Source organism: Lactuca sativa, chromosome 6, assembly GCF_002870075.4.
Source record: "Lactuca sativa cultivar Salinas chromosome 6, Lsat_Salinas_v11, whole genome shotgun sequence".
Classification (NCBI taxonomy): Eukaryota; Viridiplantae; Streptophyta; class Magnoliopsida; order Asterales; family Asteraceae; genus Lactuca; species Lactuca sativa.
In genome coordinates this window covers 72,440,803-72,468,190 of record NC_056628.2, presented here as the reverse complement: position 1 = coordinate 72,468,190, position 27,388 = coordinate 72,440,803, and the positions used below count along the sequence as shown (strand labels likewise).

The 27,388-nt window shown below is 39.8% G+C and overlaps 1 protein-coding gene across 1 annotated transcript; it reads right to left on the bottom strand.

Moving 5' to 3' along the window:
* Positions 1-23,013: 23,013 nt before the first annotated feature.
* LOC111890187 (histone H4) lies at positions 23,014-23,478 on the bottom strand. Its single transcript, XM_023886341.2, has one exon. The coding sequence runs from the start codon at positions 23,425-23,427 to the stop codon at positions 23,116-23,118; it is 312 nt and encodes a 103-aa protein (XP_023742109.1). The 5' UTR covers positions 23,428-23,478; the 3' UTR covers positions 23,014-23,115.
* Positions 23,479-27,388: the final 3,910 nt, after the last annotated feature.

The following is a 27,388-nucleotide window of genomic DNA, read 5'->3' as shown; positions in this document are numbered from 1 at the left end:
ATCATGTTCCGAGAAATCCTATGCACCATGATTGGTAGGACTCTATCAGCAGAACCTCCTTCGGTGAGGTTGTAGAAACTTCGGTCTCCATTGTAGGGAATGGGCTGACCTTGTTCATGGCTCCATGTATTCAAGTTTGTGGCCCACAGGGGTGTGGGTCCTTGAAACACAGGACGGGGGTTCAGGTTTGGGTTTTGAGCACCTGGGGGTAGGTTGTTGACTTTGGGCTATGAGTCAGAACTATCGGAAAAACCCTCAGCATAGTGATCATCCAAAGGGATTGGGTGATCATCTTCTGGTTCTGCCTCTAGCCAATCAGCATTGCCTTGGTTTGGGAAGTACGGGTCGCCATGGTGAAACCCAGCCATTTTAATCTACACGAGAAAAGGGATATAAGAAATATCTTAATAGACGAATTGACTAAGATAATTACAGTAAGACCAACTACCCCTATGGTATTTCTTTATGGTTGTGTTGGTAAGTTTTTAGACTTGTTGCCATATCACAACCATTCTTGGGCATATGCTAATCACTCCTCGGACCAGCATAGTTGATCAGGCTATGCCATTCCCAAGATTGACTATATATCCCCAGGCTTACTTGTGATATTCAACAATCGTAATACTTTTGTTCTTGTCATTGTGACACTGATTTTAGTATGAATGCAGGCACGTATACTTTGTTAAATATTTTATTATTTAAAAGTATAACTCTTAGACAGAGTGTTTTAATCCCGATGTATTTATAGTTAGTATATCTTTTATGGGTTGATATACTTTATTCACTATAAAAAATGCTCTGATACCAATCTGTCACATCCCAAAACCACGAACGACGGAAATGTTCAGGGGTGGAGGACGTCATGTACAGTATCACAACAGTGTAATATAATAAACAAGCAACAACATCATCCATTGCATTAAAAGTAGAGTTTTAATACATGTGTTCTTTCATTGTAGTAAGACACCAAAATATACAATCAAAATAAAAGGCCGTCTTCTCAAAACCTGGCCATCGTACCTGTCTACTGTTGACCTGAGAATACAAGTTATTTTGAAAGAGAGTATCAGCTTTAAAGCTGGTGAATTCATAAGTAATTAAGTGTCATTGTCTTGCTTATGAAAATCTATTATGAAGGCCATGTAAACCTTTAAATGAAAATGTTGATGTAAGTATGAAAAACCCTAGAAAATCCCTTATTTTCTATAAGTATGAAGTGTAGTCTTCTACCAAGACCCGAATGTTTTGTTATGACTATGTAGTCTTCTACCAAGACCCGAATGTTTTGTTATGACTATGTAGTCTTCTACCAAGACCAGAATGTTTTGTAAGTAATATGATAGCTTTTCCTTTCTATTGACTAGTACTAGAGTACTTAGTCTAACTCCTCGTTTATGTGAAAGTATCATAAAATAAAGTAAACAGGAAAAATATAATCATGTAAGTGTTATTGTCTTGGGTTACCAGGACAAACACGACATCGCCGAAGCGAAAGATAGACCCTATGGACATCCGAAGAGTGTCCCCTCATCCTCTATAGCGGCAGCAGGGTGGAGGGAGGGTTAGTCCCAACATCGATCTCCTAATATCGATCGTTAACCTAATGATCCTCCGAAGATTCACATCTCATCCACTGTTGCAACAGTTGGACAGAGGGATGGTTAGTCCCGTCACTGACTACTAAGTAAGTAACAACCTTAGACATCTGTAGACGTTCATCGAACACTGGTGCTAATCAGTGGGGTTCGGAATGGTAAGTCCCGCCGAATTATCCCATTGAACTGGGATAGGAAAGATAATTTACACAGTAAATACTAATAAATCATCCTCGTAGTTCTAAGTACAAGTATCCAGGTAAGTAAATACAGGATAATGCACCTAAGTAACAGTGCTCCTGTATGGTATTCATGTAAGTGTGTTCATGTAACAGGTAAGTATATGAAAACATATTCATGTATCATGTAATCCTAAGTACGTATACTCATGTATCATGTAAGGTATTCGTATCGACTCATGAATGAACTGACTCTTGTATGATTCCTTATAGTAGTAATAATGTTTGATATCTTCTGACTATCCCTATGATAGTTAACTGGAAGGTAACTGGTTGTTTACGTAGGTGTATGTACTCTTGCTACCCAAGAGTATTGGAAACTAAATGAAGGGTGAAAACTATAATCTCTAACATATAAATGAACATATGCGCATAAGTCTAGTTTGATTCAAGAAGGTAAAATAATGGTTTTGCAAAATATCTAGGAGTTTTGAACAATAATTAAGAATGACTTGATGTCATTTTAATAAACATTTCAAAACTAATACTTTTGTTATCAAGGTATTTTAAGATAGAAAACCATTTCATGTGACACCTTTTGAAATATGTGAAATCTACTGAGTGAAAACACAGTTATAAAATACATAAGATTGATTTAATAACATACTGTTTTCTACTTGTATTCCCCCCCCCCCCCCCCCCCATTAAAACGTTTAAAATCATTTAAAACATTGATTAAGGGGTATGAACTCACCTGTAGTTGGTGATTGGGATGAACTGAACGGTATAGGATTGCTAGATGTCAAGCGAGGACTTGCACACACACTACGATCCTAATGAACATATAATCACACATATATGCACTCAATTAGTCTCTAATTACTAATTGATAATTTTAAGACATCCTAGACATAATAAACACTTTATATAAGTGTTTTAAGCCCTAAGGATTGCATCTAAGCTATTGTGGGACAAGGCACTTGTGTTTAGGGTTCCAAAGGACCCCATATATGAGTTTACTCCTCATATACTAACACACATGGAGTTTACGGTTGTAAAATCTTGAGTTTACGGCCGTAAACTCCCAACCATGGGTGTATTGTGTGTTTTGAAGTTCCAAATGATTCCTAGAATTATTCCAACTTGGTGGTTCAATTCTTGAAACGGTTTAAGGCCTAGAAACACTCCCTAGAGGAGTTTACGGCCCTAAGGCCATTTCCTTTGGAGTTTACGGCCGTAAACTCCCTTGGAATGGTGTTTTTGTTGTTTTCAAGTCTATTGCATTTGAAGGATAGGTTCTAGACATTTGTTTAAAGCTAATGAGGACCCTAGGCACACTTTGGTGCCCTTGTTTGGTGTTTACGGCCTAGGAGCATTACCAGGGCCGTAAACTCACTTCAAGAGGTGATTTTTGATGTGTTTTTGTCCTTCAATTAAGTGGGAACAATTCCTAGTAAATGTCTAGGGCTTTAGGTGTATTAAAAGCACCATTTTGAGCTTGAAATTGGAGTTTACGGCCTAAGGAACTCTTGGGCCGTGAACTCCCAAACTTGGGTGGTTTTTGCTTGATTTCATGTCCCTAACACATTTATAAATGAGTCTAAGGCAGTAGCTTAACACAAGGGTCGGTTTAGGCTTCGTTTCGGGAGTTTACCGCCCAAGAACACCTTGGGGAGTAAACTCCTAAATCTAGTGATTTAGCCTTCTAAATCATGTTATTAACACATATAAAGATTTCTAACACTACTAGAAAGAGGTACTCACGATTTGGGATAAAAACCCGAAGATCCGTGAGAGAGAAAATGGCTTTTCTCTAGTTGGAAATGCGAATAATGAATGAATTTGGTTCAGAATTCTATTTATAGTCCTGAGATATTTTTGGCAGAAAATATTTTTATTCCTGAAATGATATCTAATATAATAGAGTGTTGGAATAACAGTGTTGCACAAAACCCTAGTGCACCCACTCTCCTGATATTTCCTGAAGTGTAAACCTTGAATTACTCAAACTGACGCGAAAAAGTCTGAAAATTAATTGTGACTGCTATAACTCCTATTGAAGTGACATAGTTTGTACAGAATGGAAATTTCGGGTTGTCACAATTATCCTCCAAGTTGGCTTGTAGGCATCTAGATGAGAACCTACTAAAAGGGGGATAGTTGTGGTTTTACTAGAAGAATTTGATGCGAGACCTTGGGAAGGTGAAAACCCAGTCTTCGCCTTGGCTCCTCCAACAGTGGGAACAGGGCTGGTCTTGTCGGTGCTTTCTTCCTCTGTATGACTTGGCGGTTCAGTCGCCCTGATTTGGGCCCCCTCCAGCAGTTTCGGAGGACTTTCATCGGGGGCACGGTTGGAACTCTTGGTACCCCCTAGTAAGAAACTCATATTACATTTCTTACGAAGGGGGGCCTCGGTGGTAGCCACCTCAGTTCGACCACCGGAAGAGTCTTCCAAGAGAGCAAAGCGCCTCTTGACACGTCAAAGACTCCTCAGAGACTCGGAAGGTGTAGGATCTTTCTAAGAAGCGCTAGTGATAACAACGTCCTGTAGATTCGGATCCTCTCCGACGCCAGTAGCAGTGTCAGAACCGACGGTAGCTTAGATTCCTTGACCAGAAACATGTTGGGTTTTGAGCAATCTAACACTTACTAAGTGTGCATGCAACCCTAATAAACCTTGGATCTATGTTTGTCTAAATACATGCAAAATAATGATTTCCCAAGGTTTATAACCTATCTAACATGGCATGGGGAACATTTCAACATAAAAGTTAGAAGAGATTACATACCTTTTTGATGAGTTTGGTTCTTGAGGAGTTTGAGGGCCAAGCACCAATAGTGTGAATGCCTCAAATGGAATCACAAAACACCACAAACTCTTGGAAAACTTTGAGAGAGTATACACACTTGTATATTTCGGCCACACACAAGCTCACACACACTAGTTCACTAGTTGCCATTTCATGCTCCATAAGCATGCTTATATAGTGTACATGGTTAGGGTGAAACCCTAATAACCCATGACTTTTCCTTCCCAAGGATCCATGGGTTAAAAGCTCCATGGATCATCCATGGACTTCCATCAAAGCCTAGCCCATTAACAAATGAGTGTTAGCCCACACCATATAAAACCAATAGCCCATAATCTAATTAGTCTTCCTTTTAATCTCTAAATTAATTCATAATTAATTTAAGACTAATACTAATTAAATAACATAACTTCATATTAATATATTATAACTTATAATATATTAATAAACATATGTGTATAACTCTCATAAAATTATCCATAAATAGTTTGGATGAGATGCAACCCAAATGGACCATGTCGGTCGGGTCAAGTATATACCAAATAAGTTATGGACTTAGACACCTTATCCAACAAAACAGGGGGTGGAAGAGCCTGCACAAGATCGACGTCGCGACACTGAATTTCACTATCGAATAGACCCTGAAGAGCTTTGTAAAGGTAAGAAGGAGAATCTGCGTGATTTTCGAAGTCTAGAGAATGCTGGATTTTAATTGAGTAAAATCAAACCATATAAATGTTGTTGTCCTTGAGAGGAATAAGAATAATTTTGTTCTTAGAGTCAAAAACCTTTCCTTCGTAACAATCAAAGAAAACCTTATAACCAACATCACAAAGTTGATTGATGGAGATAAAATTTTCTTTTAACCCCTTAACATATAACACATCCTTCAGCTTGAACGCCCTACACTCAAACGTTCCAACACCTATAACAGCTCTTTCACTATTGTCACCAAAAATCACCATCAGACCGTTTTTCACCGCAAAATCTATTAAGAGGAACTTCAAAGTAGTAATATGTCTAGAGGACCCATTCTCAAGGATCCAAGTATATTCTAGATTCCAACTTGACCCTTGGATAGCTTGAGAGGTATTAGTATCACACATGTTGAGATAAACATTAGGAGAATCATTGTTAAGAGCCATAAGACCTTTAACAATCAGCTCCTCATCTTCAGATGTCTCCTCTTCTTCCACCCATTCTTCATGATCCTCTTGTTTTGCAATGAAATCTTTTGGAAAAGAGATGTTCTTCTTCTTCATGTGGTCCAACAGCTTCTCGTATAAAACTTCATAGTTCTCTGAATTTTAAGCTTCTTTCTTCTCTTTGCAGTCCCTGGAAAAATGGTCAAGGCTTCCATAGTAAAAATTGTTACCTGAGTTTTTCTTCTCTGAAGTGGATCTCCTTGTTGAACTGCCTCCTAAAACTGATCTCTTCGAACCCCATTTAATATGCTTTCTTCGTAACGTTTGATAATAAGTGTAGCGTTGGCAACTAGTTCATCGGTTATTTCTTCACCATTCTTTTCAGCCTGATTTGAGTCATTTAAGTCACTGATGTGCTTCATTGATTCATTTCGAGGAAACAAAGCTACATACTTTCCCTTGCTTGATTCATTCATGATGTCTTTATGAAGAGATTTGGTCTCTTCGTAATTTTGTTAATTTCCAAACAACGAGTTTAGATACATGGTATTGATTTTGTCACTATTTTTAAGAACATCAACATGATGTTCCCAGCTTTTCCCAAGAGAGTTTGGAAACTTCAGAACCAATTGAGAAGAGTGCTTGATAATTCCCAGAATACGCATATCATTAATTAATCAATTAAACCTATTAAAGGTTTAGGTTAAAGACTCACTTTGTTGAGAAAAGAAATGCTCATATCTCCAATTGAGGTTCTTGATGGTTGTGGCATGTACTTCTATGGTGCCTTCATAAGAAACTGTCAGCGTATCAATCATTTCTTGAGTTGATTCACAATTCTATACATGATAGGGAAGAGTTTCATATCGCTGCTCTAGCTTTCACATAAAGACTAATCAGTTTCTTTTCATCGTCTTCATAACTAGTCTCTGCTTTTTACTTCATAGGACCAATGGGAGCATTCTAAACCATAGGTTGACACATAGGAATGTGAGGAGCTTTCTCAACAATGTATAGTCCATGGTTTCAAGAACCACCATGGCCTTGGTTTTTAACATGGTGAAGTTGTGTTTATCGAAAGGAGGAATTTGGTTGAGACTAAAGGATATGGAACTACATGAGATCGACACGATAACTTGAGTGTATCAAAAAACCACTTTGATTCCAATTGAAGGTTTGTATCGATCGAATACATTTAAGTATAATAAACAAGAACAAAATAACTAAGCAAATAACAAACAAAAAAGAAAAGAACACAGAGAATTCACCAAATTGTCTTTCACCAAGAAAATGGGTTGTTATAGAGACGGTCACCAAGACATTAACATTAGTCTTTCACCCTAATTTTGAATATATACTAATCTATACAAGTATATCCCTCCAATCAAGGGATTGTATCTAATCTATACAATGAATTGATCCTTATCACAAAGATATTAGATATGATATCTATTCTACATATATATATATATATATATATATATATATATATATAGTTACCGAACATACAAAGATTACATAAGATTATATAACTACAGGCAGACATTAATCATTATGGAGCTGACGTTGGCGTTAGACGTGACGTTGACGCTGGTGGTCAGCATATAAAGTGTTTAACTCATCATATCTAAGGTGTGACCTTATAGGAGAGCACATAAATGAATATGCCTTGCACCTAATGAAAGGTAACTTTTTCAGCTAACATAGGAATGTTATATATAAAGAATGCATTGCAACATACTTATGGACATGGTTGATTTTGGATCTTCGAGTGCAATGCATGAACTAAGATTTCCCGAAAGACAAGATTCCACCACCCCAAAAATTATTTTTTCAGTTGAAAGCCCCATAAATTCTTGTACATTCTCTTCAGTATCCCCTTGATGAGGACAGATCTCGTCAAACTTTGGAACTATTAAGTAATAGAAGGAAAAACTCAACATTAAAGGAAAATACAAAGTAAAGAGACCCAAAATATATAATCCCTACCCTCGGTTAGCCAATCTTGTGAAGGAAGGTGTTGTCCAAGAGAACTATTCCTAAAAAAAAGTATCTCCCTTCTAATCATTGTCTATAAGAAAACTTTTTAAGACTAGATGATATTTACATGTCATCGCTTTAAGAACCACATGAGAATAACCAATAGTTTGAGATTATAAACATTCTCTATTCTATACAAACCAAGACTTGGACCTTTAGTTAGGTTAAGATGGTGAATCCAAAACAAAAAACGCCAAGTCAGACTTGTTTTTGTTATCTTTTTTCCTTGTTAAAGGTCTAGTTAAGAGTTTCTAAGCCTAGTACACTTACCGATTGCATGTTAGGAAGTGTTAGCTTGAGTTCTTAGAGTTTCAATCGAGCCGGAAACATCATCAAAAAGGAGTTCACGGCCATGAACTCATTCTTGGCCATCAACATCCTATATATATATATATATATATATATATATATATATATATATATATATATATATATATATATATATATATATATAATGGCTCATTTTCTTCTCTCATTCAACTCTAGCCGTGAACCCACCCCATTCTCTCTCAACTTTCTTCAAACCGTGAACACTCCAAAGGCTTCCATAAAGTAAGTATCTAATCCCTTACTTGTTCATACCTAGAAACACTTGATTTCCACACATGAAACAAGCACCAAAATGCAAGATCTTCAAGAGTTCACGGTCGTGAACCCTTCATAGATGCATGCTAGGACCGTGAACCCTCCTTCCTTGGCCGTAAACCCTTCATAAGATCAATATTGGGTCGTGAACACATCATGTGTTCAATGGTCGTGAACACTTCTTGTGTGGCTGTGAACTCCATTAAATCAATCATATGTGATTGTAACACTTCATTGCAAGTGTTTCCTACTACCTAAGGTTGTTCCCTTTCATGATTAGTTGTTATATACACTAATTATATACATATATGTGTCATTATATGCTTGATAGGATCCGTTTCCTCGAGACTTCATTGGCATACTTAGCATCCTATATCGATCTTCCATTCGAATCACTCCCTACATGTGAGTTCATATCCCTACAACTACACTTTTAAATGTTTTTAAATGTTTTTAAATGATTTATGGGGGGATGCAAGTATAACATAATGATATTGTGTTAATCATTTACATGTGAAAAATACATTTAAAAGGATTTCTTATACTCAAACTTGTTGAAAACACTTTTAAAGCTTTTATAAACTTCTTTTATATCAAATCATATTCGCCTATATATTTACGTATAAGTATGCTTTAATAGACTTAGGACTATTGCTAGATACCTTAACTCATGTTCCTTGTTTGGTTGTGGGCTCGGGGTAGGATCACTAGTCCGAATGTCGGTTAAATCATAGTTATACTTATTGAATAAATAAGTGAATATTAAACCCATTTTAAGGATTATACTTAACTTAGTTGCTTAGTAAGTAATTAAGTCTTCTCTATACATCAGTAACAGTCAACCAACAGTACTAGTAAACTATAATAGGTATAGTTTAGAGGATTACTACTTACTATTTCTAGAATAATGAAACTTACATAAATCAGTACTTACATGAGTTAGTTATTACCGGAGTTAGTTCTTACCTGAGTCAGTTCATACATGAGTCAGCTCAAACATACAATAACAAGAATAGAAAGGAACATACAATAACAAGAACAGAAAGGAACATACAATAACAAGAATAGAAAAGAACATACATCCTTTTACCAGAACAAGATAACATTAATGTGAAACCACTACTTCACGACATAGCAATATACTTGTTATGTCGCGTTTTGTAATGAGAGTCTCCTCCAGGGAGAGTGAGTATTGTGTGTATAAATCTATACGGGACTGACAATCCCACATCCCAACTGTTAGCTACAGTCCGGCAGGCAAACCAAGGGGTGACAAATGTCACATCAGTTTCGACGCCAGTAGGTCGTCGTGTTGAGCACTCGTCAATCAGTATGGTTATAACATCATCACATTTTAACCTTAATTAAAAAATTTGGTTTTAAGGTAGTTAGTGCTTCAATATTCACTTATTACAACATTACTTGTAACACCGTAAATTTTCAAAATAATTTTTCATTTCCAAAATCACATAATGTATCACATCACAAATCAAAAGCCATAATCAATTTTGTTTTCAAAAACAAATCCCAAGATCTCTGATATAAAAATCTCCATCAGTGTGTGTGTACGTGTCAAGTCGTCGCCTTCCCACGGTCCTCGCTGGTACCTGAGACATCAAACATAACAACTGTAAGCATAAATGCTTAGTGAGTTCCCCAAAATACCACATACTACAAATATGCCACTCGAGGCTAACCCGACCCTCTGGTCAAGATGTCTCAGCGGGACCTTCCAGTCCCGCAGCTCGTCGGACCCTTTGGTCCAGTCATAGCTCATTGGGCCCTCTGGCCCGATCTGAATCGTTGGACCCTCCGGTCCGGTCTATATAGTCATACAGCATACAATAACACATAGCATACAATCTCATAAATAGCACATAATCTCAGACATAACACATAAGACCCTCTGGTCAACTCATAATACCACTCAAGGTAACGTATAATGAGAAGACTCACCTCGCGTGTCTCGGTAACTCGTAAAGCTCTCAACCACTAGTGCTCGATCTCCCGAGCTATCGTCCTCCTACAACACAGGTGTATCATTACTTAATACTACTTGACTCTGACTGACTAATACCACTAAGTCAAACCAGTCAACACTAGTCAACGGTCAACGGTCAACCCGACTCGCCGAGTCTGGCGTGGACTCGCCGAGTCCCTACAGGAACCCGATTCCCTCTGAATCTCTTCCAACTCACCGAGTCACTCACCCGACTCGGTTACACAGTCCCTGGTCCGAAGTCTCTTTACAACCCGCACCAACTCGTCGAGTCTGGGATCGGACTCGGTGAGTGCACCCCATGCACAACCTCAAACGACCTTCTAAGGTCAGATCCACTCTAGTAACTCATAGATCCAGTCCCCTTAAGCTTATTAACCACGTAAAGTCCGAGTCTTGGTGCTCAATAAGCATCATATAGCTCATTAATGGAGGTTTAGCCTCAAATACATAGATCCCAATCTAAAACCTCCATGGATGCACATAAAGCTTGGGCAAGGAGGTGCTCTGAACCTCTATGGGTCTAGATTCATAGCCATAACTCGCCAAGGGACCATAATGATGCTAGATCTAGCCACAAATGGGTTCAAAAACCCTAAATCTATATGAACATCACAATAACAAAGAAGGATTTGAATGGTACCTTAGATGTGATGTCCTGGACCTTAGCTCTTCAAGAATCCACCCCTCTCTTGCTTCCTCTTGGCTAGATCTTCTCTTCCCTTGCTAGACAATAGCTCCAAGAATCAACAATGGCTTCTTCCCTCACTTGAATCACTCAATTGTTCTAGGGTTTCACTCTGGGGACTAATGAGCGCAAATGACGGCCATAAGGCCCTTTAAATAGGCCGCAAACCTGAGAAATTAGGGTTTCATTAAACGTCGCAGACTCGCCGAGTTCGAGCATCAATCTGGATGAGAACCCGCGTCTTAACTCGGCGAGTCTACGCACCAACTCGTCGAGTCCCTTCTCAAAACTCAAAATAAAAAAGATTAATTAATATACCTGAAATCCCGGATGTTACAATTCTCCCCCACTAGAATCTGACTTCGCCCTCGAAGTCTCATTCCTGAAATAACTCTGGATGCTGCTCCCGCATCTCCCGCTCCGGTTCCCAGGTCAACTCGGATCCCTTCCGATGCTGCCACTGAACCTGTACCAGAGGCACTTCCTTGTTCCTCAGAACCTTGATCTTTCGATCCACAATCGCAACTGATCTCTCTGCATAGTTCAGGCTCGCATCCACCTGAATATCCTCCAACGGCACCACTGCCGACTCGTCGGCAAAACATTTCCTCAACTACGAGACATGAAAGGTATCATGGATCTGCCCCAACTCAGCAGGTAGGTCCAACCGGTAGGCTACCCTGCCTACCCTAGCAATTACCCTGAAGGGTCCAATGTACCGGGGTCCCAACTTGCCCCTCTTCCTGAATCGTATCACTCCTTTCCAAGGAGAGACCTTTAGGAGCACAAGATCACCGACCTGAAACTCGAGCTCGGACCGACGCCTGTCCACATAACTCTTCTGGCGACTCTGCGCGGTCAACAACCTCTGCCTGACCTGCTAAATCTGCTCGGTCGTCTAGAGTACAATCTCTGTGCTACCCATCACCCGCTGCCCCACCTCTCCCCAGCAGATGGGGGTGCGACACCTCCGCCCATACAACAGCTCAAAGGGTGGCATACCAATGCTCGAATGATGGTTGTTGTTATACGAAAACTCTGCTAAAGGTAGGTAGGTGTCCCAGCTCCCTCCAAAATCCAGAACACATGCTCGGAGCATATCCTCAAGCGTTTGAATTGTTCGCTTGCTCTGTCTGTCCGTCTGCGGGTGGTATGCGGTACTGAAATGCAATCTCGTACCCAAATCCTCATGAAACTTCTTCCAAAACCTGGAAGTAAAACGCACATCCCAGTCTGAGACAATCGACATCGGAACTCCATGCCGCGATACCACCTCTCTCACATATAATTCTGCCAATTTCTCCGCAGAAGAACTCTCGCTGATGGCTAGAAAATGAGCGCTCTTCGTCAATCTATCCACGATCACCCAAATCGCATCAACTCCTCTCGCAGTCCTTGGCAATTTGGTGATAAAATCCATGGTAATCTGTTCCCACTTCCACTTGGGAATCTCCAACGGTTGCAGCTTACCATGCGGACGCTGGTGCTCGGCCTTAACTTGGCGAAAAGTTAGGCACCTCTTGACGAACCAAGCAACATCCCTCTTCATACAGGGCCACCAATACTCCTTCTTTAGGTCCAAATACATCTTGGTAGCCCTAGGATGGATCGAGAACTTCGATCGATGTGCCTCCTCCATCAAAATGGTACGCGTCCCGCCCACAAACGGTACCCAAATCCGACCCTGAAACGTCATAAGTCCCCGACCATCGGTAACGAATTCCGATACCTGACCAACCACCCGCTCCCTCTTTCGATTTTCTGATCTCGCAGCCTCAGCCTGAGCCCCTCGGATGGTGTCCAAAATCGGAGTCGTCACCGTCAACCTCAAACAGATGTCTCGCAATGGGGCACTCTCTGCCCTACGACTCAGGGCGTCGGCTACCACATTAGCCTTGCCCGGGTGGTACAGGATCTCGCAATCATAATCCTTTACCACATCCAACCATCTCCTCTGCCGCATATTCAGATTTGGCTGATCCATCAGGTACTTCAAACTCTTGTGGTCCATGTATATCGTACACCGAACCCCATACAGATAGTGACGCCAGATCTTGAGGGCGAACACCATAGCCCCTAACTCCAGATCGTGGGTGGGATATCTCGTCTCATGAGGCTTTAACTGCCTCGATGCATACGCGATCACATGCCCTCTCTGCATCAACACCGCTCCCAACCCCGATATCGATGCATCACAGTACACCACAAAATCCTCCATCCCTTCCGGCAATGCAAGCACGGGAGCTTCGCACAATCTCTGGCGAAGAGTCTCAAATGAGGTCTGCTGCTCCGGACCCCATAAGAAAGTAACACCGTTCCGGGTTAACTTGGTAAGTGGCACAGCAATTTTGGAGAAGTCCCTGATAAATCTCCGATAGTAGCCTGCCAGCCCCAAGAAACTCCGGATCTCCGCAAGTGACCTCGGCACTTCCCAACTCATCACGGCCTCGACCTTGGCCGGGTCAACCAATATCCTATTCTGGTTAACGAGATGCCCTAAGAACTGGACCTCCCGTAACCAAAAATCGCACTTGGAGAATTTGGCGAATAGCCTCTCCGACCTCAGAACCCCGAGGAGCTCCCTCAAATGCTCCTCATGCTGCTCTCTGGTCCTCGAATACACCAGGATATCATCAATGAATACAATGACTGAACGATCCAACATCGGCCTACACACCCTGTTCATGAGATCCATGAATGCCACTGGTGCATTGGTGAGCCCGAATGGCATCACCACGAACTCGTAATGCCCGTAACGAGTCCTAAACGCCGTCTTCTGGATATCCTCATCCCGAACTCTCATCTGGTGGTATCCCGATCTCAAGTCAATCTTGGAGAACCAAGACGCCCCCTGCAACTGATCGAATAGATCATCGATCCTCGGCAACGGATAACGGTTCTTGACCGTCAACTTGTTCAACTCCCGGTAATCAATGCACATCCAGTGTGAACCATCCTTTTTCTTGAAAAGGATCGGCGCTCCCCAGGGAGAGCTACCGGGACGGATGAACCCTTTCCCCAACAGCTCTTCCAGCTGTGAGGATAACTCCTGCATCTCTGGCGGTGCCAGCCGATATGGCGCCTTAGTGATAGGCGCAACCCCGGAAATCAAATCGATACGAAACTCCACTTGCCTCTCGGGAGGTATGCCCGGCAACTCCTCGGGGAACACGTCCCGGAACTCACGCACTATCGGCACAACATCCACTGAACTTGGCCTCCCAACGGCCTCTCGTACATCCGTCACATAGGCCATGAATCCCTTGCAGCCCTGCTGCAAACTCCGCCTCGCTCTGGCAGCCGAACAGAATACCGAACCACCACGAGTCCCCTCACCATAAACTGTCAGCACTCCCCCACTAGGATCTCGGATCGTCACCAACTGACGCTTGCAATCTATGATAGCCCCGAAACGGCTCAACCAATCCATGCCTACTATGACACATACATCCCCCATAGCAATCGGAATCAAATCAATCGGGAACTCCACCCCGAAGATCTCCAGCACGCATCCACGTATCACCTCGGTAGCACATACCTCACGCTCATCTGCTATGGAAACCCGCAGAGGTCGACTCAACGCCTCTCTCGGAATACTAATGCGCCGACTAAAAGCTAAAGATATGAAAGACCGACTCGCACCCGAGTCGAATAAAACCAATGCAGGTACAGAACTCACAAGAAAAGTACCTACGCACAACATATAGCAATTACAATAGCATAAACTCAACATAAAATAGATAAATATTACATACCCGCCACGACGTCAAGTGCTGCGCGGACCTCCTCCGCAGTCAGCTGGAAGGCTCTCCCCCTAGCCTTCGGTGCTTCGGCCTTCACTGGCCAGGTCTCGGTAGCTCGAACCACAGGTGCAGATCCCTGCGCTGATCTCTGAAGCTGGGGGCACTCGGCCTTCCGATGGCCGGTCTGGTTGCAATGGAAGCAAACTAAGAACCCTTCTGGACAGTCCCTCGCAAAATGTCCTTCCTTCCCGCATTTGTAGCATACCCTAGTCTTGCACGGCCCTTCATGGCTCTTGCCGCACTTCCCACAAGTGCGGCCCCTCGAACTGCCTGTCCTCGAATCAGCGGGCTTTGCCCGCTTGGCGGCCGGCTGCGACTGTGCTGGTCGCCGATCACCCTTCTGCAACTCAGTCTCCTCCCTCACCTGTGTCTTAAGCTCGATCTCCCTCTTCCTGGCATTTGCATGGAGCTCGGCAAATGTCCGATAAGTCGAGTTCGCTACGAACTCACGGATGTCCCTCCTCAAGATGCTCAGATAACGGCTCATGCGAGCCTGCTCAGTGGACACTAACTCCGGGCAAAACAGCGCCCGCTCATGAAACATCCTCGTAATCACTGTCACCGACTCGGTCCCCTGCTTGAGGGTCAGAAACTCCTAAGCTAAACGCTCCCTCTCCACCTGGGGAACATACTCGTCATGAAACATCGCAGTAAACCTCTCCCAGGTCACTGCAGTCGGCTCAGCTGTAGAATAGCTCGCGGTCACAAATTTCCACCAGTCCTTCGCCCCCAAGCGAAGCTGGTTGAGTGCGAATCGCACCCTCAAGTGCTCCGGACATGAGCACGTATAGAAACACCCCTCTATGTCTGAGATCCACCTCATAGCGGCGATCGGATCCTGTGTACCATCGAACTCCGGTGGTTTCGTGTTGCTGAACTCTCGGTACAGCAACGAATCACCACCCTGGGGTCTCGCAGCCGCAACAGCTGCGGTGGCTGCAGCAACAGCAGCATCAATCAAAGCAGCGTAACACTCGTCAAATGTCTTGATCAGTGTGGTCTTAATAGACCCAAACATCTCTGGAATCTCGGCTCTGATGGCAGCGGCCACCTCCTCATGGATGATCCGACGGATCTCCTCATCCCTCACCCCACTGCTCTCGGGGTTATGGCGTGTCCCAACCATGATCAACCTCTGAAATACAACATAATAAATATCAGGAATACTCTCGAGCATACTCACACTTGATAACTCAAACATCCTCTCTCCTGGTACTCCCAAGGATTCTTACTTGGACTGCGCACCAATCCGGTGTCTTCGATAGTACGGGCCCAATACTATCGTCCACACCGAATCGATATACAACCCAAGTCCTCCTCCTAGGATCCCAAATCGTAAACACTCTACTCTCGCTATGCACTGGCTACTCTCAATAGCCCTCCCCTGAGCTCCTCACTGCTACCTACTCACTCTCTCAAAGCGTCTCCTAGCAGCAGCGATCTCTTAAGCTAAGGCATCACAAATCAGGCCCACTCTAGTCCTAATAGGAATACCTAGCCTCTCTAACATGCACCACATAATATCTCATAACTCATAACATATAATGTAAAGGTATTTTGGGGATTCACCGTTCGGGCGCTGGCTGACCGTACACACCTTCCACTCTGCTCGTTTCCAAAAACCTCTTTTTCTTTTTAGAAAATTTTAGTTTTATTTGAAAATTCCTCAAATCCTCGGTTTGAGTTCAAATACGCCCGAAGGTGCATCCGAATCCCTCAAACCAAGGCTCTGATACCAACTTGTAACACCGTAAATTTTCAAAATAATTTTTCATTTCCAAAATCACATAATGTATCACATCACAAATCAAAATCCATAATCAATTCTGTTTTCAAAAACAAATCCCAAGATCTCTGATATAAAAATCTCCATCAGTGTGTGTGTGTACGTGTAGAGCCGTCGCCTTCCCACGGTCCTCGCTGGTACCTGAGACATCAAACATAACAACTGTAAGCATAAATGCTTAGTGAGTTCCCCAAAATACCACATACTACAAATATGCCACTCGAGGCTAACCCGACCCTCTGGTCAAGATGTCTCAGCGGGACCTTCCAGTCCCGCAGCTCGTCGGACCCTTTGGTCCAGTCATAGCTCATTGGGCCCTCTGGCCCGATCTGAATCGTTGGACCCTCCGGTCCGGTCTATATAGTCATACAGCATACAATAACACATAGCATACAATCTCATAAATAGCACATAATCTCATACATAACACATAAGACCCTCTGGTCAACTCATAATACCACTCAAGGTAACGTATAGTGAGAAGACTCACCTCGCGTGTCTCGGTAACTCGTAAAGCTCTCAACCACTAGTGCTCGATCTCCCGAGCTATCGTCCTCCTACAACACAGGTGTATCTTTACTTAATACTACTTGACTCTGACTGACTAATACCACTAAGTCAAACCAGTCAACGGTCAACGGTCAACCCGACTCGCCGAGTCTGGCATGGACTCGCCGAGTCCCTACAGGAACCCGATTCCCTCTGAATCTCTTCCAACTCACCGAGTCACTCACCCGACTCGGTTACACAGTCCCTGGTCCGAAGTCTCTTTACAACCCGCACCAACTCGTCGAGTCTGGGATTGGACTCGGCGAGTGCACCCCATGCACAACCTCAAACGACCTTCTAAGGTCAGATCCACTCTAGTAACTCATAGATCCAGTCCCCTTAAGCTTATTAACCACGTAAAGTCCGAGTCTTGGTGCTGAATAAGCATCATATAGCTCATTAATGGAGGTTTAGCCTCAAATACATAGATCCCAATCTAAAACCTCCATGGATGCACATAAAGCTTGGGCAAGGAGGTGCTCTGGACCTCTATGGGTCTAGATTCAGAGCCATAACTCGCCAAGGGACCATAATGATGCTAGATCTAGCCACAAATGGGTTCAAAAACCCTAAATCTATATGAACATCACAATAACAAAGAAGGATTCGAATGGTACCTCAGATGTGATGTCCTGGACCTTAGCTCTTCAAGAATCCACCCCTCTCTTGCTTCCTCTTGGCTAGATCTTCTCTTCTCATTACATTCATATATTGATCTTCTCACATAAAAGGTAATGTAAATTATTTTCTGGTAATGATAGTCATATACTTGGGAAAACACTCGTTTTTACAGAAGGACAGACATACAAAACAGTCGGGTCTTGGTAGAAGGCTACATTTCATTATAAGTAGAAAATAAAGGATTTTCTAGGAGGTATACAAACATTTACATCAAAACACTTACAAACATTTACATCAAACACTTACAAACATTATCATCAAACTTATGCAAACATTGACGCTAAAATACTTATGAACTCACCAGCTTAACTGTTGATCTACTCTCTTTCAAAATAACTTGTATTCTCAGGTCACCAGTAGACAGGTACATTGGACCAGGTTTTGAGAAGACGGAGCACATTCAAGACTCGTCTTTTATTTTGATATTTCTGTTTTTGGTGTCTTACAAATACATTCATAACACACTTGTATTAACTATATTATTAATGCAATGGATGTTGTTGTTTCTTGTTTTACTATTATGCGTTGTTATGATACTGATTACTGAACATGACGTCCTCCGCCCCCGAACGTTTCCGCCGTTCTGGTTTGGGGGTGTGACAAGTCACGCATTCGTTTTCACTACATGTGTGACCGAAAGTCGAGTGACATAAAGTACATACGATCACGTTAGCAAGTTAGTGGTCGTGTCCATTTAAAAAGAGTGGCGAAAGGCATAAAATGAGAGACCAAATGGTTTCAAAAGTCATGAAAAAAGTGTATTTTGAGTGAAGTTAGTCCATCTAATTGTCACATGAATATGATGTTTGTGTAGCCTTATGTATATTTGGTGACACAACCATTGGTTTTTGGAGGGATTTCGTCATTTATAGTTAAACAATGAGTGGCCTAAGGTGTTAAAAAGAGTGGTCAGATGTATTAAGGGATAATGACTTAATGGGGTAATATATTTTTCGATTTGTACATCTTTGGTCACTAAGTTTTTATTTCGTCCACATTTACCCTTTCAACTTGTTAAACTATACACATTCAGTCCTTATGACCGGCTACTCCAGGTTATCCGGTAAAAATGACTTAATAGGGTAATATATTTATCACTTTGTACACATTTAGTCCTTAATATTTTATTTTTATTTTGCAAAATAAGTCATTTTTGTTTTTGTACTCATTCAGTACTTATAAATTATTTTTTTAGGTTTTCTCATGACATCTTACGTGAGACAATTATTAATGAGGTGTTTGGGGCTTTTGATGCTTATGTCTATCACAATATCGACTACTTGGTTGCTTTGGTCATGTATTCTGAACATCATAACTTCTTCATACGCTCTCAGATTTTAACGATATTTATATCCATGCGTTTGTATTTTAGTCTACTACAACATTCGTTTAGATTACTCTGTTAAAAATCATATATTTTTACTTACTATCTTTATATCCATACGTGTTTTATGAATGCATGTATGGATGTTTTTTTATATATATAAAATTGTAAGTAAATATATATTACATTTTAACGAGAGTAATCTTAACGAAAGTTATAATAGACTCAAAAAACAAACACATGGATATAAAGATCGTTAAATTTTGATATCGTATAAAGTTACAACGTTCAGAATACAAGACCTAAGCCAAACCACAAAACCTACGCAACCAAGCAGTCGAGATCACAACGGACATAAACATCAACAGCCTAAATAATTCATTCTTAAATACTGAATGGGTACAAAAATAAAAAGGACTTATTTTGAAACAAACATATATATATATATATATATATATATATATATATATATATATATATATATATATATATATATATATATATATATATTAACGACTAAATGTGTACAAAAATATTAAGGACCAAATGTATACAAAATAAAAAATATATTACCGTATTAAGTCATTTTTCAGGGCTAACCTGGAGGAACCGGTCATAAGGACTAAATATGTACAGTTTAACAAGTTAAAAGGTAAATGTGGACAAAAAAAACTCAATGACCAAATGTGTATAAATCCAAAAATATATTAATTTTTTAAGTCATTATCCCATTTATTAATAATCTTGAAAAAAAATGTATTCTGAATGACATTAGTCCATCTAATTATCACATGAATATAATGTGTGCAGTGGCGGACCCAGGCTATTTTAGTAGGGGTGTCCCTCATACTTCAAACGGGTGCACCTAATAGAAAAAATTTAAAAAAAAAATTTACACTACGAACCGGAAATTGAGCAGTGTCCCGGGACCCCCAATTCTCCACATAGGTCCGCCACTGAATGTGTGTATAGCCTTTTGTATATTTTGTGACACAACCATTGGTTTTTTTTGGAGATTTCGTCATTTACAACTAAGAATAAGTGGCCTCAAGATTTAAAAAGAGTGGTTAAATATATTAATAATCTTGAAAAAATATTTTTTGAATGACATTAGTCCATCTAATTGTCACATGAATATAATGAAAAAAGAGTGGTCAAATATATTAATAATCTTGAAAAAATATACTTTGAATGACATTAGTCCATCTAATTGTCACATGAATATAATGAAAAAGAGTGGTCAAATATATTAATAATCTTGAAAAAATGTATTTTGAATGACATTAATCCATCTAATTGGTCACATGAATATAATGAAAAAGAGTGGTCAAATATATTAATAATCTTGAAAAAAATGTATTTTGAATAATCTATCTAATTGTCACATTAATATAATGAAAAAGTGTTGTCAAATATATTAAAATAATCTTGAAAAAATGTATTTTGAATGACATTAATATATTTAATTTTCACATGAATATAGGACGTATCCGGCAAAACTAGTTCGTAGCGGGTAGTTTATAACTTGTAGCGTTTATTAAACGTTACATGAAGCAGCTTCTCAATTTGAAGTGTGTCGTCAAAAGCTAGAAGCTTTCAAGCGCTCATAAACGCAGCCGAAAACACTCATGATGTTTATGTAGCCTTTTGCATATTTGGTGACACAAATTGAAGGGATAATGACTTGATAGAGTAAGATATTTTTTGAAATGTATACATTTAGTCCTTATTCTTTTTTTTTGTAAAATAAACCCTTATACTTTATTAATATGTACACATTAGGTCCTTTTCACCGGATTTTACAGGTTTTGCTGACGTGGAAGGGATTACTTTACAAAAAAAGAGAATAAGAACTAAATGTGTACATTTCAAAAAGTATCTTACCCTATCAAATCATTTTCCCTTTCTTTTATTTTGTTAAAATGAAATACCCAGGTGGCATCCACATATCCACAACGAGATTTTTCCAACTTTTATTCATCATGAAAAAGAGGGAGAACCCCGATCTTCGGCGACTCCTTTGTGTGTTCCTACACATCACTGGTAGCAATGAGGAATGTTGGCAAAAACAACAAGGTCGAAGGGTGAGGCAGGAGGAAGTAGAGACAGTAGTTGGCGGCGAGGAGCTGCTCTGGTAGCCCCCTCGTCGATTCTTTCTTCTTTTTCTGACAACATATCTCAAAGATGGCGGCAAAGAGAGACAGATCGGAGAAACACAACAGGTAAAGGGTGTTTGGTTGTTGTTGTTCGACCGGAAGGAAGAGAGACGAGAAAGAGAAGGGTCGCCGCCCTTTTCTTGTTGCTGGAGGATCACCCACCTATGGTGACTAAGCTAATTAATTGCTATTTAGTGCTACTTGTGCTTCCACATCAGCAAAACCTGTAGAATCCGATGAAAATGACCTAATGTGTACATAATAATAAAGTATAAGGGTTTATTTACAAATATATATATATATATATATATATATATATATATATATATATATATATATATATATATATATATATATATATTACTAAATGTGTACAATTCAAAAAGTATCTTACCCCATCAAGTCATTTTTCCTTAAAAGAAAATTTGTATATGACCGGTATACCGGGTATAGCCGGTCACAAGTAGGGATGAGAATTTGGCCCGAAAACCCGAACCGAACCGAAAACCGAACCGAACCAAACCGAATTAGACCCGAATAAACAATTCGATTCGGTTTTCGAGTAATTAAATAAGGCTTATTCGGTTTTCGGGTTATTCGGTCCAAATGGACCGAACCGAATATGAAAGGTCACATTTTTTTTTCCATCTGCACGATTGCCTATTCGGTCTTATGTTATATCAATCGTTACCCAAAATACTCACATAATGTTTAATGTTTAACTTATATACTTATAGATAGTTTTTTTAGGTGTTTTGGATGTTTAATGTTTAGTGTTTAATATGTTGCTTAATAACTATATCTTAAGATTGTGGTGGTTGAATTTTACATTTTATATATCAAGAATAGTTAATTTGTGTTATTCGTGTTTATCATAAGGTACAAAGTCATACAAAATACAATATTTATAATCACATTGTAAATGTTATTTGTGTTATTCGGTTCCTTAATCATCTTGTACATGTTATTTGGGTTATTCGGGTCGGAACCGAACCGAACCGAATAATACCCGAACCAAACCGAACTCGTATTGCTTATTTGGTTCGGTTTTCAGTTCATACAATTACCCTTATTCGGTTTTCGGTTTATTCGGGTTCGGTTCGGTTCCGACCCGAAGAACATCCCTAGTTACAAGGATTGCATTGTTACAAAAAATAAAATATAAAGGTTTATTTAAAAAAAAATAATAATAATAAAATAAAATAAAAAATAATGACTAAAAATATACATTTCAAAAAATATCTTACCCTATCAACTCAATTATCCTTTTTTGAATGATTTACCATTCAACATGTCATTTATCTCATTATCATTACAAAATCGAATCCTTCTGAACTTATTTTACCCCTTTTCCATTTAAATTTATTCAGTGAATACGTTATATGCAATGATTACATCAATGGAAAATACCAGGATCGATCTAAATCAATGAACGCTATATAGACCTCTCAACAATTCAATATCTAAATCAATGAAACAAATATCAGTCCTATTGCCTTTAGAACCTTAAGAACTGCTTAATTTGAAATCAATCTTGAATACTATGATAGAAAGATTCCACTCTTTTCCTGATGCACTTGCCTTAAAAAGGTATTCAAATTCAAGAACAAAACTAAATTCCATGTACTGGATTCAGATAAATCATTCGAGAAAGATAAATTTTAAACCATAAATTGACAACTATCTGATATTGTATTAAGAACTTCAATTACAAGTAGAATCATTTCAGATTAAAATCCTGTGTCAAACAAGAACCCTACAAACCCTAAATTCTATTAACCACCAAATCCGTATAGAGTACGGCCTTGGCGCTTCAAAGCATATACCACATCCATGGCAGTAACAGTTTTCCGGCGAGCATGTTCGGTGTACGTGACGGCGTCGCGGATGACGTTTTCAAGAAAGATCTTCAAAACTCCACGGGTTTCCTCGTAGATTAACCCACTGATACGCTTAACACCTCCCCGTCTGGCCAGACGGCGGATCGCCGGCTTGGTGATGCCTTGGATGTTGTCCCGGAGAACCTTACGATGTCGCTTGGCTCCTCCCTTTCCCAATCCCTTGCCTCCCTTTCCTCTTCCTGACATTTTTTTTTCTCTGCAAATGAATTTGATTTTCGTTTGTGATAGAGATGTTGATTAGGGATTTTGTAAGAAAGGTGGGAGGGGTATTTGTTTTGTGGCTGTTGGATCGAATAAGGTATAATGGAGTGCTGGCCGTCCGATTGCGATCTGTGTGACCAGCAGGAAACGTTTTGATTGGTTCAGTTTACTATTGCTGGATCAAGGTAAGACTAATTAGGGTCCTGCATTAAGTAATTTCAGGAAAAATGTAGAAACCAAATTGGTAGCACCTAATGCCGATTTATATGTTTTATTAAAAATACTACCATATTGTTTTTCAATAAAAAATATGTATATTTAATTTATATATGTATATTGTTTTTAATAAATGTCATATTTTCTACTCTGTTAAACAAAAAGGATTACAAGTAGTAATTTTTAATAAATATAAATTTTTGAGGTCAAATTTGTCTACGAAATAGAGTTTTGAGGTTTTCATTGTTAGTAAGTAATTACTTAATAAGCATTTAGCTATTTTCTTGACTAAAAAAATTGTTATACACAAAAATTTATGTACCGATTTTTTGCTATACTGAAATCATGTGAGACAAACTTCAATTTATGAGTTAATGACATAAACATTTACTTTATGTGACGATTAATGACATTTGGTCACTTTTTTTTACTCTAGTATATCTGTCACTTTTTGACGTATAGAGTAACTAATGCGTTGAACTCAATCTTCTATAGTCACGTCTCCCAATTAATAAGTGGATGAATGTTCTGCCAAAATCTTTCAGTTCATTCCAGCTACTTACTTATTAGAAGGTGTGGCAATACAGTTTTGAATAGTCACATGATGGAGACATTCAGCTGCTTAAAATATCGTATGGGTGACTGTTCGTTTCCGACGTCGAGTGACGAAAGCCCTTTTTGTAGTGGTGATATGGATCTAAATAAGGCTTGCCATAAGGATCCTTTCCCCTACCACACATAGACTCCTTGATAGATGCTACGGCTGGCCATGACTTGCTAACGTTTGTGGATGCATTAGCGGGGTTCCAACAAATCCAAATGGAGCCATCTAACCAAGAGGATACCGCATTCATTACCCCCAACAAGTATATATTGTTATGTTATTATGCCCTTTGGTCTTAAAAATGCAGGTGAAACGTACCAAAGGTCAGTCAACGGGGTGTTCAAGGATAAATTGGATGACACCATGGAAGTCTACATCGATGACATGGTGGTAAAATCAAAGAAAATTGAGGATCACCTCAAGGATTTTTAAGAAGCCTTCAACATACTAGACGAATATAACATGAAGATAAACCATTTTAAGTGCCACTTTGGAATGAGGTCATGCAAGTTCCTTGGGTACATGGTGACTAAAAGATGAATATAAGCAAGTTCGGAGAAAATAAAAGTCATCATCGAGTTAAGATCCCCATCCACGACGAAGAATATTTAGAGACTAACAGCAAGAGTAGCAACACTTAAAAGGTTCATCTAAAGATCCTCAGAAAGGTGCAAGCATTTCTATGATATCTTGAAGAGGAACAAAATATTTGAGTAGACTAAAGAGCACGAAGATGCTTTTCAGGAACTTAAAAATTATTTAAGTTATGCTCCCTTGTTAGTGAAACCACTCGATGGGGAACCACTCTTCCTACACCTTTCAGTATCCTCTAACGTTGTAAGTGTAGTTTTAGCCAAGGATCTAAATGGGGATCAACATCTTATATACTATGTAAGTAAAAGTCTCCTTGATCCTGAGACTAGGTATTCCCATATTGAAAAACTAATACTCGCATTAGTAACTGCTTCCACAAAACTAATATACTATTTTGAAACACACACTATACATGTGAGAACTAATTACCCCATCAAGAATGTTATGCGAAAACCAGATATGTCGGGTAGGATGGCAAAGTGGTTCGTGAAGCTAAGCACGTATGACATCAAGTATGAACCAAGATCAACAATAAAGTCACAAGCACTAGCAGACTTTGTGACTGATTTCAATGATGATCTGCAACTTGGAGCAGAGTTAGAAAGCAAGGAACTTTAGAAAAAAAAAAAGTAAGCATAGGAAGATGGGCACTCTTCATTGGTGGATCCTCAAACTTTAGAGAAACAAGACTATGGATCATACTAAAATCACCACAGGGGGACATCATACCTCAAGCAATCAGTTGTGAATTCGATGCAACCAACAACGAAGCTGAATATGAAGCATTAATCATGGGATTACAGCTAGCTAATGATCTTCAAGTATTCATTGACTCCGTATTATTAACTAATCTCCTTAATGGATCTTGTGCAGTAAAAGGCAAAAGACTAGCATCATACCTCCAAATCCTCAAAAATATGGCCTCTGAATTCGAAGCTTTCAGCCTAATCCAAGTTCCCAGAAAAGAAAATGTTGAGGCAGACGCACTAGCCAACTTAGGATCTTTCTTTAGGATTCCGCCAGAAATCAGGATCCCTATTACCCATATATTGATCCCAGCGATAGAAGATCCCTCCAAAAACCAGATGATCCCAATCACCATGACCACACAACTAACATGGCAATAATCGAGGATCTTAACCCTCAACCACTTCCTCAGGATCCTAATCACCAGGGTGCCAATATTCAAGATCCTCCACAACGCTCCAAATCTTGGATCCAGTCCATTGTGGAATATCTCTAAAATGGCACAATCCTAAGAGAAGAAAAAAGTGAGAGAGCATTCAAGATGAGGATCTCATGATTTATGATGGTCCAAGAAATAATGTGCAAGAAATCCATGGAAGGTCCATACCTTAGACGCTTAGAAGATCATAAAGTTGCAAATGTCCTAAAAGATATACATGAAGGAGATTGTGGCAACCATACTGGGGGCACATCCTTATACTCCAAAGCATTAAGGACCAGATACTCCTGGCCAACAGTGAAAAAGGATGCTTTCTTGCATGCCCAAAAATGTGATGCTTGCCAAAGACGTAGCAACATCCTACATCAACTAGTATAATAGTTACATAATATCATTTCCCCTTAACCATTCATGAAACGGGGAATAGATGTAGTTGGCAAGTTACCAAAGGCCCCTGGGGGAAAGGTATTCATGTTAGTGATGATAGATTACTTGTTGAAATGGATAGATGTTGAAGCGTTTATTCAAGTACGAGACAAGAAAGTGGTCTCGTTTATCAAACGAAATATCCTGATCGGGTTTGAGATCCCTGTTGAGATCATATGTGATAATGGATCCCAGTTCATAAGCAAAAGGACTAGATACTTTTGCATGAGTTGGGGGATTAAAATGGTAATGTCCACTCCTGTTCAGCCTTAATTTAATGGTCAATATTAATCCAACAATAAGATCATAGTCAACAATCTAAATAAGAGGTTATATGATAATAAAGGAAGATGGGCAGAAGAACTTCCTCTCGTCCTATAGGCATATAGGGCCACTTCAAAGGCATCCACTGGACAAACTTCATACTCCTTGGTGTTTGGAACATAAGTTGTGATCCATACTGAAGTAGTAATCCCAACAACAATATATCAATTGAAGGATCAAGAGAACAATGGTAGGATCCTAGCCCATGATCTTGACAATATCGATGAACTCAAGGATCTTGCCAAGATCCGCATTGCTGCTCGTCAACAAAGGATCACTAAAGCATATAACAAGAACATCAAAGTCAGAAGACTCCAAGTATGTGAATTGGTACTTAGGAAAACATTCCAAAACACCAAGGATCCCAATGCAGGCAAGTTAGCACCTAAATGGAAAGGACCATATCTCATTGATTCAAAAGCAGGAAAGGGGGCATATTGGCTAGCTACCCTTGAGGGCAACATTTTTCTGAGATCCTGGAATGCCATCCATTTAAAAGCATACTTCATGTAAGTTATACGACACTTATAATATTAGAACTCATGTCTTATCGAGCATGCTATCTAATTTTTAAATCAGTTTATTTTGCAGCAGCA

Bases quoted from the DNA above. Each gene is read 5' to 3' on its own strand.
- LOC111890187 (XM_023886341.2), bottom strand. From the start codon at position 23,427: ATGTCAGGAAGAGGAAAGGGAGGCAAGGGATTGGGAAAGGGAGGAGCC.